At 43.5% G+C, this 18,402-nt stretch overlaps 1 protein-coding gene across 2 annotated transcripts in view; it reads left to right on the top strand.

Annotated features, from left to right (window-relative positions):
- The window catches only part of Rreb1 (ras responsive element binding protein 1), a 128,596-nt gene that overhangs the window by 80,786 nt on the left and 29,408 nt on the right, over positions 1-18,402 (top strand). For both annotated transcript variants that reach the window (XM_059263157.1, XM_059263156.1), the window contains exons 7-8: positions 14,202-14,346; positions 14,958-15,094. In XM_059263157.1, the coding sequence (XP_059119140.1) occupies positions 14,202-14,346; positions 14,958-15,094 (282 nt within the window). The remainder of the gene's footprint in view (positions 1-14,201; positions 14,347-14,957; positions 15,095-18,402) is intronic.

Raw genomic sequence — 18,402 nt, 5'->3', positions numbered from 1 at the left:
TTTTTTAAAGAAGGTACCTATTTTGAAGAAACAAGACAAGTTAAAAGTAAATTGCTTTAGGAACAACTGGAAATCTTTTTTTTTTTTTTTTTTTTTTTAAATGCTGAATGCTGTTTATTGAAGGAGGAGAGAGGTCTTAAATACAGGCTTATAGCACAATGGGAGAACCCCGGAGGGCAGAAGTTCCATACAGATGTTTTACAATCTTGCATCTAAGCTGTTAACACCCATTATGCAGGATACACAGACAAGGAACTTCCCTTAAGCATTCAGGAGGGTGGAACCCTGCAGGGAATTAGCATAGGGAGGATATCAAGATCAAGGTCAGCAAGCAAGGCAACAGTTACCCAAAACGGGAGCCAAGACCCTACAGGTCCCCCTTTTACTAAAAAATGAGCTTCTGACTTAGGTTGCGTGGGACGTCAGCAGGTCACCTTACCCATCATGGAGACGCCTGCCCAGGCCACACAGGTACTCTGTCTTAGGCTGGTGAGCGCCCCCCCCCCCCCCAGGCATTACCCGTCTCTGAATACTCATCATACAGGCTCAATCATGTGTGAGCTGCAGAGTTAACTGCTGCCAAAGATCTCAAAGTGGCACTGGACTTGCAATCTGTGTGTTCAACACAGAAAAGACCAACAGAGGTCCTATCCTACCCATAGCCAGTAGACTAAAGGCAACTGAGCCATTCCCTTCCTTAACGAGCCTTACTGCAAATTGGAGTCCTTGTAAGATGGTATCCCAAAAGCAAATGGAACTTGAGTTTATAAATTTATAATTTTCAAAGCCAATCAAAATGTATATAACGAATTAAATTTATCATGCCACAACTGGAAATCTTAATACTTTTAATTCGGCTTAGAAGACCATACATCGTAGTTGGACACAGTGATATACACCTCTAATCCCAGCACAGGATTTGGAAGGATCTCAGAGTTGTACACCAGACTGGGCTACAGAGTGAGACCCTGTCTAAAAACAAAACAGACAAAAAGATCATATATAAGTGTTATCTTGCATACAACGCTATAACTGAGATTACCAAAGATTTCATGTGTGAATTTAATTGTATATACACACAGAATATTAACATCACTGAATATATGTTAATGCATACACATCACACACACAAAACATATATGTTGAGTATTCAGTGAGTGGTAGTTTTATGGTAATAGTGTTAAGTATCATCAGCATATCTAATATTTTATTTTAAAGTAAACACACCTGTGATATAGTTTAGAGGACTTTCTTTAAGTGTTGAAACTTGTAACCAGGGAAGAAAAAAAATTGTATATATTAATCCCTTTTCACTCCTCAACAGCATCCTGTTGAGTATCCAAATGATTCAGTGGCCTATTGTTTTCCCCTGGACAATGAACATAAACATTTATAAATCTGCTCATCACAGGAGAATTCTTACGTTACCAATTTTCCCCTAATTACATTATTAAGCTTTCAATAATTAGCTTTCTTACTTGATTATATTTAAAGCTTTCTTGTTTGATTGTATTTAAGCATTTTTAGCCTTTGTTGACATCTCAGTGGCCAGGTTTGGGACTTGGGTGCTTTGATAAAGGTGACATTTTCTGGACTGCTTTTGCAGCCGTTGATCAACCTTCCTTCCATTCTGGCTTTCTAGGAAAGAGGTCTCCATGGAATGGCCAGAAAAGTCTCCCAGGGTCTGTCCTAGGATTCAGAGCTAAGCCTACAACTGGCATTAGGTGCTTACCAACTTGTCCCAATACATGTTCTCTTAAGATATTTTGTCCAACAGTCTGTTGCATGCCAGATCTGCACACAAATTTACAAACAGCCAAAAACAGACTCTGTGCCCTTTAAAAATGGAGGAACAGGATGCATTCTAAGAACCCAAGTCTGGTCAAAAACAGTGTTTTGCAGAGAAGCGATATATCAGATGCCTAAGTCTCCATTTTTAAATTGTGCAAATTCTCATCGTTATCTGAATACATCTTTTCTGCTTGTTCTGTGATGAATTTATACTTAGAGTGGGATGTGGATTTGCACTGAGCTATTAGATGATATTCTATGGCTCTTTTCAGTGCTTTTACTTTGCATTTTAGAAATCTGCAGCTAGTAGAACATTATGATTATTCTCTGAGAAGGAGTAGGCAAGAGTGACCTCTCACTTAATTTTATTATTCAAATAAGATAAAGCGCATGAGAAAACATCAAAGCAGAAAGTTAGCTGCTGTTGATTGAGTCTCTTGAGTAGCTGTCTGGAGATGGCAGTGTTTTCTTCCACTTCGGTTTTTCCTTCTTTAATATACTTTTGAAGGATCACTGCAGTTTTCTTTTTGAGTGAATAATTTAAAAGTGTACTTGTGACTGGTGCTTATTTTTTATTTCTTTCTGAAAGCCCAGTTGGAGTTCAGTCAGGTTGAAGGGAGGGAAAGAAGTCATAAAACTGTCCACACACGGGGTGTGTTAAATGGCAGTCAGGCCGTCTTCCCTTAGTGCCGCTTCTCAAGTTCATGATCTGGTCCATAATCCTTTATCATTTGGCTGGCTGGATGCTAATATTTTTAACAGCCTTTCTTCTGTTATAGCATTAGAAATGTTTATTTATTCATCTTCTTTTAGAGAGGAAGTAAATACCAAGGTTTTCTCTTGAATGCAGGCAGTGTGATATTTTGTTGAAATATTTCAAAAGCTTAGTCATACTAGGTGAAACTAGTGGATGATGTGAAAACCCAGAGCATCATGCTTGCCCATACTTGAACAGCCCAGTAGTTAGGAGAGCTGAGAACTAGGTCACAGCAGGCAAGGGATAGGTGTGCTGGGAGCAGGATGAGAAGTTTGTCGTGGCCTCTTCCACTGTGCATCGGCCCGATGGTCCAAGGATTTGGCATAGACAGTGGGTGTGGATCCAGTTCAATTTTATAACAAGAAATTAGTGGCATGGAGGAGGATTCTGGTTTCCAGCACTAGCTCACAGATGGAGACCTGCAAGGGTGCTGGCTGCATTTCCAGGGCAGCACTTCCCTGGGCTTTATACCTCACATTTTTCCACCTTTGTTTAAATATCCAACCTGTCCAACCTGTTTGGGCTGTGCAAGCCGGTGCTAGCAAACACCGAAACGTGCCCACTCATCAACGTTTTTCTGATTTGTTAAGAAAGCAACATCTCTTCCCCTCACCCCCTTCGAAGAGGAAATGAACAAGAAGCTCAGAAACTGGGTGTTTGTGGCCCTGAATCACCATCTCTCCTCTGGTGCCCGTGCGCACCAGTGAACTGCTCTGTACTTCTTTCAGGGTTCTAGGATCCTCCCAGGGGAGCTTATTGGCCTTCAGTGGAGATTTTATATTTTCTCATATCAGACTCTTTCATAATGTGTTCAGTGTTTATGTAACCCAGCTCGCTCACCAGCTTTACAGGTGAGAAAACTGAGGTCAAGATTATAAGCTGCTCTTCTGAGGCCCCCTCCCTCCTCAGAGTTGCCGAATTAGAACAGTATGCAGTTCTTCCCCCAAAGCACGGTATTTGATTGTGTCATCTCTGGAAAGCAGAGGCCATCTGTGCCCTACATCTGTCCCATTTAAGATAAAAGGCAGCTGTAACTGCTGCAGGCCTGGAGAAGAAGCCCCAGTGGTTTTGGCAGGTGATCATTCTCCAAGATCATTTGTCATCATTCTCCCAGTCCAGATTCCTCCTCCTTTCTCAGTTGGTTCTCACTGGCTCCTAAGTGATACAAGGTGTCCCTGGGCAGCAGAGCCTTGTCCTTATCATCGTGCGTGTTCTTCTCTCCACCCACGATACTACCCTCCATTTTTTTCCTGTTGGGCATGAGGTGACCATCTTGAAGGGCCCAACCTTGTTCTTCTTCTGGAAGGGCTGGGGAGTGGTGAGTGTTGATTCACTCTTAGCTTACTATAAAGATGGTTATCTTTTCCTCCTCCACAAAGGAAGATGAATGAATGGTGAGGTTCTGCCATCTTTCAGAAACTTAAGAAGAACCTCATGCCAGGCTGAAGTGACATGTCTCAGTGACCAAAGCCTTCCATTCTGCCATGAAGCATAGCTTTGGGCTTGGTTTGACACTGTTATTTCAGCCTGTGCCACAGACAGGCTTTCTCTGTGGTGAAGCTGGGTTCCCACAGAGGGAATGGCTCTGAGCCAGTGAGGCTACTTTGAGAGTGGTGACTTCATTTGGGGCCCCATCACAGGAGACTGTCACTTTCAGGACTGGACTGCCTATGGGTATGTACTTGGGACTTCAGGCTGTAATGGGAAAGTTAAGGGAAATGAGGGAGTTTAGCCTGGGGAAGGAACTGCCCTGGACTAGTTAGGGACTGTTAGCTGGAAATGCTTCCTTCCAGTCCATCTGCACTCACATAGGGAAGATCCCAGCCAGTGATTTCAGTTCTGTGTGAGTAAAAGTTCTGTTTGACTGGTAGAAAGAGATCAACTCTTGTGACCTTTGTTGTTTTTGTTTTATGTGTTTTGTTTTGTTTTTTTGAGGGAAGTTTATTGTTGTTGGACTTTCTCATCAGACTTTCTTTGGACCACCAGTCCCCAAATCATGACACAGAGACTTATTATTAATTATGAAAGCTTGGCCTTTAGCTTAATTAACCTGTTTCTATTAATCTACATTCTGCTATATGGCTCTTTACCTTTCCTCTATTCTGTATGTCTGGCTCCCTCTGTCCTGCCACACAATAATCTGACCCTGAGTTCCTCCCTCTGCCTGGAAGTCCCGCCTATTCTCTCCTGCCTAACTATTGGCCACACATCTCTATTAAACCAATCAGGTGCCTTAGACAGCTGAGGCGAAACACAGACAACATCTTTATGCAGTGTAAACAAATATTCTGCAACAGTTTATCACCCAGGCTGGCTATAAAACTCCTGACCTCAGTCTCCCTGGTAGCTAGGTCAATAAGCATTGATCCCAACTGAACATGGAATTTTATAGACAAGTATGCTCAATAATCTATACAAAATATAGTAACAGAAATGACTTTAGGAAGCCAGTACATGCAAGGGGGAAAGGAGAGTATATGGGGTCAAAGGCCTAGCTGTTAGGAAGATGTCTAGAGTAAAGATTGAAGTGATGGACCTGGGCTGCCGCCAGTTCCCTTCCTACTGGATGTGAGTCAAGGAGAGCAAGAGGGAGCTGGCTGTAGCAGCCACTACCAGGGCCCCTGTTTCTACAGAGACAAATGATAGCCAGAGGCTGCCATTCACTTCTTTTTTTAAAGAAGGGAAAGTAGAAGGATGTAAAGGTCAACTTCTGTCCTCAAAGGACAGTACCTCTTGAGCATCAAAACTGCAGCTCATTTCACCAGTGAGAACTTGTTTATACCGGGACAGGTCTTATGCAGGACCAGGACAGAAAAGAAATTGTCGATGGATAGATGGGAATTGACTTTTTTTTTTCCCCAAACTCTGGAAGGCACCTGACACAGGAGACCAGAAATAGTGGACTGAGGGCTGAGACTCTCAGTTTAGGATTAGAGAGAGTACCTGGGCCGGCAAGGTAGTGCCCAGAAGCATTTGTTAATGAGGAATGTGAAAGTGGTTCATGCCTTGTTTGAAGTAAGATTCCCTAACCTAAATAAAATTGATCTTTCCTTTATACTGGCACCATCATGTTACTTGAGTATTGTGGGGTAAAGCGGGACATGTTACCTGAGTATTGTGGGGAAAGCGAATCTCAGGAAAGCAGTCTGTGATCATGGAGAACGTTGTCTCAACAGGTGCCTCCTGAGCAGGGGAAGTAGGAATAAACTTCAATATGAGGACGAAGGGTCAGAGTTTCACTTTAATGGCCTCCATTGGGCCCCATTGTCCTGTGAGAGGACATGGAATCTAACTGGGTAGTGGTAGGATAGGTATACTATGTAGGGCATTTGTCCCATGCATCAGGGAGACTGGGAGCACAGCCAAGACATTCCCACAGAATGCCTGCAGACAGAAAGTTTTTGCCTCATACTCCGCTGACTTCTAGACTGTTCCGAGAATGCAGGTGGCTGGGTCAGCACAGCGGCTCACACATGATCAAATCTTCCTCCACACCCTGGCATGGCTGGTATGACCTTCCTTCTGGACAAGCATGACTGAACATGAACAACACCTTCTAGTAAGGAGGTGTCATTGTTCTAATGGGTGGGGCTCATTGAGACTGTCTTCCCATTCCGTCTGCATGCTCCATCCCCCTTTCACTGCACAGAACTTGACTGACAGTGCAGGCATCACTCCCCGCCTTCTACCCTAAACCCCTTTGCTAGGTATTCGTTACAAAAACAAACACACTTCTTTGCAGAGACATGCTTTTCTTCAGTCAGAAGTGTAGTTTGTAGAGCTATGATGCTTCTTAGATTTATTCACTCCTCCTTGGCTTATCACAAAGACAAGAAAAGCTAGCACCAGGTAGATGGGGATGTGTCTGTACTCAGGTTGCCAGAAACCTGTTTGAACCAGTCACTTTCAGTAATGTAGAGCTGCCAATGTAGAGTGTAGTGATGGGGTGACCTTTCTTGTAATGTCATTTGTTCAGATTATCAAACACTTCAACCCCTCCACTAATACATCTATGAGGAAATTATACCTGGAAAGCTAACATGAACTGGAAATATCTAGATCTCTCCTGAGCACTACCCTTCTGGTGTAAATTAGATATGGGAGACTTAATGAATGCCACTTACCTGGCATTCAGTCCTTAGTTTGAGTCCCATTTAAAAGTATTCAAAAGAATTTTAAGAATGTTAACATTCCAAATTTCTTTTAAGAATTCATACCTGGTGTATTGGAAGATGAGTCTGAGAGAGGTTTAGCATTTACATCCAAAAACTGTCCACATCCTAATCTGACGTTTAACCAAATCTGAAGGCAGTGTAAACAGCTAAAGAATTTGAGTAGGTTCTGCATGTATTCACACTTGCATCCTTCAGTGTCACCCACAAGGCCTGTGAAAACCCAAGTGGGTGGGCCCTACCGCAGCCTCCAGCCTGGAGTCTAGGGCAAGGCTTTGTGGCTCTAAGAAGCTTCCAGGTGAGCCTGATCTGAGGTCCAGGTGTTAGAAATCAGTGTTGAATACCCAGATTGCATCACAACTTCAAGGCCACTGCAGCCTACCTTCTAAATTCCTACTTCCTCCTCAGACCGAGAGAACAGTTGACCCCATGCCCAAATCTGATATTTACCGATTACTTAATCTGCTGAAATATCAGCATAAAGTCCCTGTATTTGAAAGTAGAAGAGATGTCAAGAGCTAGTGAGGGGTACATTTTAGGGACTGAGCCGTGTGATCCATCTTCCTCAAGTTACTTAAATCAGTTCTTGTACAAACTATAAAAAGTACAGTTTAACAGTGATACTGTCAGTATTCTTATGGATAGTTCACCTTACTAAATGGGTCCTCTGCTGTGGATCTCTCTCTGTATAAATAAAATTCTAATTGGCCAGTAGCCAGGCAGGAAGTATAGGCAGGACAAGCAGAGAAGAGAATTCTGGGAAGTGGAAGGCTGAGGCAGAGAGACCCTGCCAGCTACCGCCCCCGCCATGAGACGATGTTAAGATACCGGTAAGCCACGAGGCACGTGGCAACTTCTAGATTAATAGAAATGGGTTGATTTAAGATATAAGAATAGTTAGCAAGAAGCCTGCCACGGCCATACAGTTTATAAGTAATATAAGTCTCTGTGTTTTTACTTGGTTGGGCCTGAGCAGCTGCGGGACTGTGGGACTGGCAGGCCAGAAAAACTCTAGCTACAGTCTTCTCATGGCCAAAAGGTTTAGCTCATTGACAGATTACTTGCCTAATATACTCTGGGTTTTATTTTCCTGCATTGTAATCAATCAGTCAATAAAATGAACCCCAAATTTTAGAAAACAGAACAATTACATTTATAGGAGGAAGTATTTTTTTTTTTTTTGTACATTAGTGTTCTACCTACATTTTTGTTATGTGTACCATATATGTACTGGGTACCCTTGGAAGCCAGAAGAGGTCCCCAGGTCCACTGGAACTGAAATCACTGGTGGTTATGGGTAGCCATATGGGTACTGGGAATCAAACCTGGGTCCTACAAGAGCAATAAGTGCTTTTAATCATTGAGCCATTTCTCCAACTTCCAATAAAGGAGGAAGTTTGAAGTTGAAAAATTAGTGATCACCCTCAAATTCAAAGTAGCTGTTTAAAAAAAAAAAATTCAGCTAGGGTCCATGACATGGTTCAGAGGATAAAGGTTCTTGTCAACATATCTGATGACCTGAGTTCCATTGCCAGGACCCACATGGTAGAGAGAGCTGACTCTTGAAAGTTGTCCTCTGACCTCTACACCAGTGCCACACACATGCCCACACACATATACACAGATCCACACACAATAGATAAATGTCTAAAATATACTTTCAGATACTCATCTAGAATTACTCTCAGTTTCTGAAATGCCTGCATTGTCTTTGTTCATCACTGTAAAAGCCATGCAGATATTGGAAATGACAGATGAGTGTGAGAGATAATGCCATATTCAAAAACTTTTGATATCCAAGACAGTTAATCAAACCTGTAGACAGTGCGGAGGGCAAAAGAATTTCACTAGGTTTTGGTGGAGAACATTTCTGATTCTAGAAATGTTAACAAAACTGACAGTTTAGACCACAGTGTGACAGATTACTACTCTTAATAAATCACATGTCCAAAGGAAAATTTTAGAATTTTATGCAATAGCAGAAGTATACTTTGGCTATACGTTAACCTCTCTTGAGTAGAGACACTATTTTGAGCTAGTTAATTAGTTCTAATAACGGGGGAAATTAACCTATATCTTCAGCATTCATTTTTGGCATGGTTGCCATTAAAATCGACAACACTATACACAACAATCAGACATCAAGTCTGTTCACATTATATGTTAGTAAGGTCAGTTATAGTATTGGGAGACTTGAGGATGGATGTTACACTGATACTCTGACTAAAACACTTTCTGCATACGCTTTGTTCTTCGTTTGTCCATGCCTTGCTTTGACAGATACTCATTTTTTCTTCAGCCGTCCAGCCATGTGGTGTGTATTTTTTGTCTGCATGCTGTGTGCCTTGGAAGCTGGTGCAGAGACCAAAGGGAACAGGCTCTTAAGTAGTAGAACTCAACTTTTGGTTGAAAGCCGAGGATCAAATTGAGTTCAGGATATTACTATTTTCTGCTGTGTATTATAAAGGAATCAAAACTTAGTAGTAGGCTTGAACATCTACAGAGGTAGCATGTGGAGCCTTAAGACCTCATAGGAAGAACTGCATGATACAAAACCTAGGTAGCTGAAGCAGACCTAGGAAGCCCTGGAGTGCCACTTCCTAGGCAGAAGGTATAGGAAATGCCTGGGTACCAAGGCAGGAGCTTACTGAGAATCATTAGGAATTCTGAAGACTTTAAGCAGGAGGGAGTATGGTACTGTCTGTTTTAGAAATTGCCCTGATGCTGTGTAGAGGATGAATAGCAGAAAGAGCAGATAGAAAGGCAGTGTGGCTAGCACACAGTAGTACTAAGACTCTATAGTCTATGATGCAACCATCTCAGTTATCGTAAAACAGCTTATCCAGGCCTAGTGTATTCCCCACCCCCACATGCTGTGTGTGTGTGTGTGTGTGTGTGTGTGTGTGTGATCTTAGATGTGGAGGTTAAAGGACAGCTTTTGAGAATGGGTTCTTTCCATCCACCGCTTGAGTTCCCAGGATCAAACTCAGGTTGTTAAAGTTGGTGGCCACATTATTGCGTTTTCAGACATCCGTCTTCCCAGCATGCCACCACCAGAAGATAGGTTGAGATGGAAGAACCTCTAGAAGCTTGCAGGCCAGCTGCTAGCCTGGCAGACATAGCAGTGAACAAGAGAGACCTTGTCGTGAATAAGGGGGAAGGTGAGAACCAATACTCAAGGTTATATTCTGACATCAATATGTATGCTGTTGCACCTGCACAGCACATGCACATATACACACATGTGCAACTACATACAAGAACTGTAAATGTGGTTAGGTTAATGGATTATATCGTTATTTAAAATTCTGGTTTGTGGTACTCAGCTACTTTTCAAAAAGATGATTATCAGTTTTCACATCTACTAATACTCTATCATAAGTCATCTTTGTCAATCTGGAAATTGAAAAGATATCATCAATTGAATTGCTCAAGGGAAGGACGGGGAAGGCTGGATTGTGAGCTCGGTTGAAGGAATCTTGGGCATCTTAGTTCACAACAGACTTAGTGAGAATTAGAAATGGGTCAGGTAAACTCACTTGTTCAGCAGAGCCTAATCAGGCTATTTTTCTGCCGTCTTCCATGATCAGTGTGGCACAGTTGTGTGCTCTGGACTGTAAGAACATGTTCATTCAGATTTGTATTTGCTGGATTCAGTGTGGTCCAGATGTTGATTAGCACATACTCTGAGTTCTGTTAGTGACCTGTATGATTCCTCAGACTTGTAGGCAGTGTTTGGGGGCCTACGGTGTTTTAATTATGAAGAGAGAACTTGGCAAAAGGAAACCCTATAATCCCCTTGTGCTGTTTGAAGAGCTGCCCTGCAGAAGGTAGTATAAACGGTCAACTTTGTCACCTCTGAGGACAGACAGACATTTAAAGCAAGAGAGGCGTTTCCAGCTGGTGTGCCAAAGACGGAGTTTTACAGTGAGAACAGCTGGTGAAGGTAGAGAAACCCCTGTGGCTGAAAGCACGCAATGAATGTCCCCTGACAGGAAGAGGTGATTATTGGCTCATTGTGATGGCTCACCCATGTCCTGTGAGCCTTTGGAAGGAAGTGTACAGCCGGAGTGGTCATCCCTGCCTCTGGAGGCTGGGGATACAGAGCCAGGTTGAGAACTCTGGCTGTTGACTGACTTGAGATCATGAGTCACCCTGCCACTATTGTCATCATGGGTCTAGAAGAAAATACTGGGAACTCCCATACAGTGGCCAGCGACCAGAGGTTTCACTGTAGAAGGAAGTTGTACTTGGGTTTTGAATCTGATGTCCCAGCAGGAATGTGGGAGAAGTAGAATGGATTGCTCTGTTCGTCCAGCATTTATGTGCCACAGAACTTCTCTGACCTGCCACCTCTGCTCTGTGTTCAAAGCACCCCTGCAGGTAGAGGTGTGAGGCTGAGGTGAAGGTTCTGCAGTCCTTGATCGAGACTGGAGTTAGGGCATCGTCTGTGCCCGACCTCTTGGCCCTTCCCCCTCCTTTATCTCCTGTTGCATTTTGCCAAGAGTTTGATATCCGCTATTCTGCCTTGCTCCATAAGAAACCAGTAAGAAAGGGCCCAGGTCCAGGTTATGGTCCTGAGTTTCCAGCAGCTGATCCAGAACAGAAGTGATGCCTGAAGTGGCCTTTGGAGGCCGTCTTGCTTAATAGGTAAAGCATGATGTCAGGTTAGTTATACTGTAGCTCATTCTGGCTGGAAGGCTGTGGCCTCCCTGCATCTGAATTGTTTTCCCTGTAGAAAGGACAGTCATCTAAATAATGTCCTCACGGAGCCCTCACTAAATGCTGGTTCCAGACCCTCCTTACTGTCTGCTATGAAAACAGTTTCTCTCATAAATCCCCAGGGTGAAATAATACAGCATTGCCTTATATATCCACGTATGTTTGTAGCATGATTAAGAATATGCAGCCTGAAATGGGCCAGTGTTTACAGCTATCATTCTCTAATTCCGAGTGTTTTTACCATCTTGTAGGAAGGAATGTTCATTTAGCTAGTTTAATTAAAATTCATCGAAAGACCAGATTGATACTAATTGATAACCCTTACAGTTGAGTTCTTTTCAAATCTTAGATTTTTTTTTTTCAAAACTTAACATTTGTGGTGAATCATGCAACAAATGTCAAAAAGAAACTGACCAGCTTGCCTTTTTTCACCTATAAATGTTGATATTAAAAGAGATGGTTTAGACAGACATAATGGTGCAAAAACCCACCAGCATAGTGTGCATCTAAAGTCCAGGCCAGCCATAGCTGCATAGTCAGACCCTGTCTCAAAACAACAAACAAAAACAAAGAGACGGTCTCCTTGAATCACAATCACTTTGGTACTTAGAGCAGAGCTATTTGTGTCTATTAACTTTCTTATGGCTTAAGGTAGCCAAGAACTGAATAATGCAGTATCCTTCCCTCAGAGTCTAAGCAAGGGATTCTGTGGCCATATCCTGATTATCTGTGATTCTTGCCTATTTTCTCCCACTGGATACTTTAGGTCTTTCTGCTCCACCACATCAGTTTCCACAAAAGAACAGAGGTTTGGTTGAGCCCTCTTTCCCCAAATCCTATATTCTCTGTCCTCCGAAGCCAGGCTACCTTTTCAGAAGCTCCGGCTTGGCTGATGGTTTATGGCTGTAGTCTAGACAGGAGTTTCTAATTCTAGAGTACAACTGTGAGGCAGAAAGAATGAGCCTGTGGCACTCTGTAGCATCACTCAGCCACACCTGTGTAGGGAAGAGGACTCCCGATGCCGTAGGACAGGGGCTGAATGTAAGAAACAGCATCCCAACCACCTGAAATCTTTGGCTTGATCAGCCTCCACATGTGGCCTGCCACTGATTCACAAGCTGCCTGGCCTTTTCATACTCAGCCTGTCTCCTTTCAAGAAGGCGTCTGAGGAACATGAGCTAAGCTGCTTTTCAGAGTGAGAGGACAGCGCATGAGAAATGCTCTTTTCCCACTCTTAAGAACTTCCTGGAACTAGTCCTAATGATGCTGGCATATAACCCCATCTACTGTGGAGACTGAAGCAGAAGGATCACAAAATCAAGGACTTGTGGATACAGAGTGAAGGACCAGCCAGAGACAGTGAGTCCCTGACTCAAAAAGAAAAAAATTAAAACAGATGTGGATAAAGTTCCACTGTATAACACTTGCCTAGCATGCATGAGGCCCTAGCTTCAACCCCAGAACTGTGAAAATGAACTACGAAAACAAATGCTTGTCATCTGGGTAGAGCTCAGTAGTAGATAGTTCTTGCCTGGTACCCTCAAAGTCCCCTTGGCAGCGAGGATGAGGAAGAATTAGGACATCTCAAGTAAAATTGTCATTTAAAAGAATTATTTGTAAGAACCTACACCTATATTCCTACATCCCACACAGTTTGACCTTGATCCTGATAACGATGGTGGTGGTGGTCATTAGCAAATTGAAACAGTTTTATATTATAAAATAAGGAGTTTTTTTTTTTCCTTTTTGAAATCTAATGCCATTTCTCTCTGTATGTCTTGGGATCTTTCCTTAGAATTTTGCTTTAAAACTTGATAAAATAAGGCCACATACATAATTAGTCATAAGACTCCCCTTTTGGAGCTGGCACATACGTAGTATTTATAATGCTTTCTTGTGTGTGTACCCTAGTTCTGTAGATATCAGAGTTGCATCATATAATGCACTCATTGTACTGTCCAGATGGTTTCATGGTCTGTTAGTCCACATAGATCTTAAGCACCCCAGACTTCTGCTCTGTCTGTACACTTCCAATTTGATAACCCCAGATGCTTCCACAGGTAGAGCATGACAAATACACCTAATAGGTGGAAAGTGGTTTCCAGGGGCTAGTACGGAATTGGGACTTGGTGTATGATCTAGTGGAATGATTTAAGAACTAGGGAGTTCTTTATACTGTAGAATCATGTGTCCTAAAATAATGCTTTTTGTCCAAGTATGGTAGAACAACTGATAGTTTTTTCTCATCTTAGTAATTCCAGTCAAGTTTGTGACTGCCTTCCAACAAGACACTGAGCAGCACTTCTGCACTGTGCTTGCAAGATCATGAAAGAGATTCAAGGAGATGATGAAGTTTTACAAAGACTGAAGGCAGTATAGAAATGATGCCCTTAACTTATAAAGTTTAGGGGTATGATATTGTTCAGTGAGAGAGCACTTGCCTAGTGTGTATGCCGCAGTGGGTTCAACCCCCAACACTTGAAAACAATGGTGATGACTGATGAGTACCCTGCTTTTTGTTTTGTTTTGTTTTGTTTTTTGTTTTTTTTTTTGTTTTTTCAAGACAGGGTTTCTCTGTGTAGTTTTGCGCCTTTCCTGGAACTCACTTTGTAGACCAGGCTGGCCTCGAACTCACAGAGAAACCCTGTCTAGAAAAACCAAAAAGAAAAAAGAAAAGAATGTGGGTCTTGTGGTGGTGGAGGTGGTGGTGGAGGTAGTAATGACTGTTAGATCACATTTTCTGTGTGCATTCTTTCTAGACATATGAAGATTCATGAGAAGGACACCAGCAGTGCTACAGCTGCAGCCCCTCCGTCCCCTCTGAAGCGTAGGCGGTTGTCCTCCAAAAGGAAACTGAGTCACGATGCTGAGTCCGAGAGAGAAGACCAAGCACCAGCTAAAAAGGTCCTCTGAGTTTATTGCATGGATGTGCCCTATCATGTGGGTTTTGCCAGAAATATCTAATCTTTATTATCACAGTGTAGAAACTTGGAAGACATCAATTCTAAACTTGGGTTTTTTGTTTGTTTGTTTTTGTTTTTGTTTTTCGAGACAGTTTCTCTGTGTAGCCTTGGCTGTCTTGGAACTTGCTCTATAGACCAGGCTGGCCTTGAACTCAGAGATCTGCCTGCCTCTGCCTCCCAAGTGCTGGGATTAAAGACATGTGCCGCCACCACCTAGCTGTCTCTCTTCTTTTTTGGTTTTAATTAATTCTGGGCTTTTTCACATGTGTTCCCCACACTGTTTTCATAAAGTACCTGGAAAAGGCTCCTGTATGTGCTTTTTCTTTAGAAGTCCCAAGTAGTATGTGGAGGAAATGAAGAATTTCCAAAGTTGTTTCCATGCTTTTTACATTGTCTGTGTAGCTGAAATGGAAGCTTTGTCAGCATCAGGGACTGTTTTGTCCTCAGACCTTGGTACTGAGTGAAGAGCATACTTTTAGAACTTTCTAGACTAATGTTAGACTCTCTTGTGGGAGACCCACCTTGGTGATGCCCTCTGTCCTTTTTCCTAAGATGGTAGAAGATGGGCAGTCGGGCGATTTGGAGAAGATGGCTGAAGAAGTCTTTCACTGCCCAGTGTGCTTCAAGGAGTTTGTTTGCAAATATGGACTGGAGACCCACATGGAGACTCACTCAGATAACCCATTAAGGTAGGGAATGTGAATTAGATTGGTGGTCTGGGAAATTATTCAGTACTGTTTCTTCTGGCATATAACATTCTTGTTTCTTGTCACTCCAAACTGGGCTCCAGCAACTGAGCTTATGTAGAGGACCTTGAGAAGGCACTTAGGAAACACATGGTGTGGAGGAAAGGTTGGGTTGAAGACTGTGAGCAAGTGTGGCTGTTATAGCCATGTGTTCCCTTTGCTCCTTTGTTCTTCCTGAGGTCCCTTGAGTAGTCACTGGGTCTCCAGGCATTGGAGAATCTCCTGTCACAGACAGAATTCCTCTGCAAAACGTGTTGCAACCCAAATGATTGATTGCTGTACATGAATACATGGTCTAGGCAGGGACAGCCCATATGTTTCATGTTCTCAGCACAGCATTGACATGTACCAGGTGCTCAGAAGTGCTTCAGCTGAGCTGGACTCAGTGCAGAAGCCTGAAGCATTGTAGGTAGGAAAGAGTTCTCGGGCATGCAAGCAGGAAAGCCGTTATGTAGCAGGTGTCCGGTGCTTGTTCTCCTCTAACCTCAGTTGGGGCTGAGCAAGCAGAGCTGATCCTCGGCTCCCGGGGGCTAAAAGTATGCATGGTGGTATAATTTCCAGCAGTGTTGGAGAGGGGAACACTCCAGTCTTTGTCTGACTTCTCTGGTAACTTCTATCAGAAAAATTAAAAAAAATCTTGTATTCTAGATGAACAAATAGGTTTCGAAATTCTCCCTACAGAATTGCTGCTGTTTATGCGTTCCATCTATTTTAAACATTAGGAAGGACGAAGAGCTACATGGGAGTCTCTGCTCAAGCATATAGCTGAAGGTTCATCCGAGGGCAGAGGCCAGGCTCCCAGGTTGTCACAGTTTTAGGAGACATCTTGGGAATATAGGTTTTGGGTATCTGTTTGCCTAAATTCTGTTATATCAGTTTTATGGTGGTTTTTCACTGGAGTGAGAGAAAGAACTTTCGGGAAGGTCAAAGTGTGAGGCAGTGAAATGCTATCAAGTACCTGGATGGAACTTCCCAATCTAAAGACAGTGGCTAATGGGCTGCCCAGTGTCCGGTGGGATTCTATCTCCATTCTCAGTGAGGAGAAAAGGTCCCACTCTAGAAAGATCCCGAAAGTGTACTGACTGTCCTACAATCCAAGCCTGCCTCTGCCCCTATGTGGTTCCCATCAGCTACACCTGTACCTCTGTTTCCTCGTTCACATTGAAGTAGGGCTAGATCTGTAATGCCTGTGTTCTCTTCCAGTCCCCTCTAGTTCTAAAATATGTCTCTGAACTTTGATCTACCAAGAAATAGCTGTTTCTCTTGTCAATGACCACTGATTCTAAGAATTTCAGGAATGTTTTGTTTTTTTTGAGACAAGGTCTCCCTACATAGCCTTGGCTGTTCTGGAACTCGCCATGTAGACTAGGCTGGCCCTGAACTCACAAAAATCTGCTTGTCTTTGCCCCCAGACTGCTAGGATTAAAGGCATGCACTACCACACCTGGCCAGGAACTTAACTTCATAGTTTCATTACCCACAGCGTCCTCTGAATGTGGAATTATGGGTAAAGAGTGAGCACTGAAATGGCACCAGCCTCACAATGAAAGTGGTGCAGAGACAGGAGACTGGCTGGCACGTGGGACCCTAGTTCCTCCAGGTGGGGATTCCTGCTAGGCAGCCATGAATTTCATGTCTTGTGTATATTTTATTTTGTGATCAGATACTATTTTAGGACCAACCTGCTTTTACCTTTCTTGGAAATTCCATCATACAGGGAAGTAACCTGGCTCTTCTGAGTGACTTCTAGGCAGTGTGAGTCTGCACAACATGGTGTAGCCATGATGAGGCAAGACCAAGTGTCCCTTTCTGAAATGCTGATCTGGAAAGACTTCTTCCCCAGAGCAAGTGGAGGTGGGAATCACGTTAGACATGAATCAGTCTGTGGGCAGAACCGTCTGGGCCATGGTGCATAGGCTTTGAGGTTGAAGCTCCATAGTCCTGTACTGTTACCAAAGCAGTTTCCTCCCCTACTTAATGGTGACACTGTCTGGTGAGGGGTTGACAGAAGTTTCTTAGCGCGTTGCATGGACTAAGCCCCTTCAGGCAGCCTTTCATTCCACTAACCCCACAGCAGCTAGCCATGGATGGTTCCTAAGAAGGGGGTGGCTTGGTGGCTTGTGTGCCTGGTGAGCAGACCAGCCCCAGCTTCATAACTCTATCTAGTAACTCTTGTGAGGCCGGGCGGGACTGGCTTTTGAAAACCGAAAAGAGTCGATTATAGAACATAGTTAATTCATCTTTTCTCCTGTCTGCTCAGCTTCCACATAATAGCCTGCTATCAGAGGAAGCCTTGGGGCCAGGCATGGGCCAGTAGGGGGCTAACTGGGGTGGTGCATTATGGCAGTAGCTGATGGGAGAGACTGCTTGTTAACCCAGAACTAAAATAGACAACAACTCCACTTTCAAATCCCAAAGGCGGTAGAGTCACAGCGCTACCAGTTTAGAACCGGAGTCTGTAACTTAAAACAGCTGTTGGTTTCTTTCTCCTGCCCTTGCCCCACTCCCTCCCCTGCTACCAAAGTTGGCGAGGTGCCTACGTTCCTTAATAAAGTGCTGGCAGTCCAAACTTGTATATACGCTGAGTCTTTTCTCCTCCACTCCGCTGTGTTTCAAAATGATGCAGTTCTGGCATGGAACAAAAGGAAGATGCAAAGTCACTGGTAAAGATTCTCGTTCTTAAGTTCGGATATTGCTTGTGCCGCTTTCTATCTTGCTCCTGGGCAAGGGGTAATAGGGCAAAGAAGAAAGCTGAGTAGAGCATGCTGGGCGATTCGGAACTGACGATGGGGACAGTGCCCAGAGCAGTGATGCAGAGGGAGGGTGTGCCTGGTGCCGAATGTCTCGCTTTGTTGTTAGAGCCGAACAGAGCAACAGCAGCAGGCTGCACCGCTGGGGATGTAGTGAGCTGGAGAAACGTGCAGACTAGTGCTGCTTACGTTTGAAAGTGGAAAGTGGTGTTCATGGTACGTTTTTACTCTCTTGCTGTCTTCTATTTAGTAATGGAAACCTGCCTGTGCTTATGTGCAGTCACAGCCCCTCTTACTGGAGAGTAGCAGTCCCATGCCAGGTGCTGATCAGGTTAAAGACAAGCCAGGAGTCAGCGAGGCTTTCCCCCAGAGTGGGCTGTGGAGTGGATAATCACCATGTTGATGAAGGAGCTGCCAAAAGCAGACTTGGCCCAAGTTATTGTATAATCCTAGGTGGCTTCTTGATTAAAGGGGATTGGGTAATAAGTAATTTTAACATTA

Source organism: Peromyscus eremicus, chromosome 5 (assembly GCF_949786415.1).
Source record: "Peromyscus eremicus chromosome 5, PerEre_H2_v1, whole genome shotgun sequence".
Classification (NCBI taxonomy): domain Eukaryota; kingdom Metazoa; phylum Chordata; class Mammalia; order Rodentia; family Cricetidae; genus Peromyscus; species Peromyscus eremicus.
This window is presented reverse-complemented; position numbering and strand designations above follow the sequence as displayed.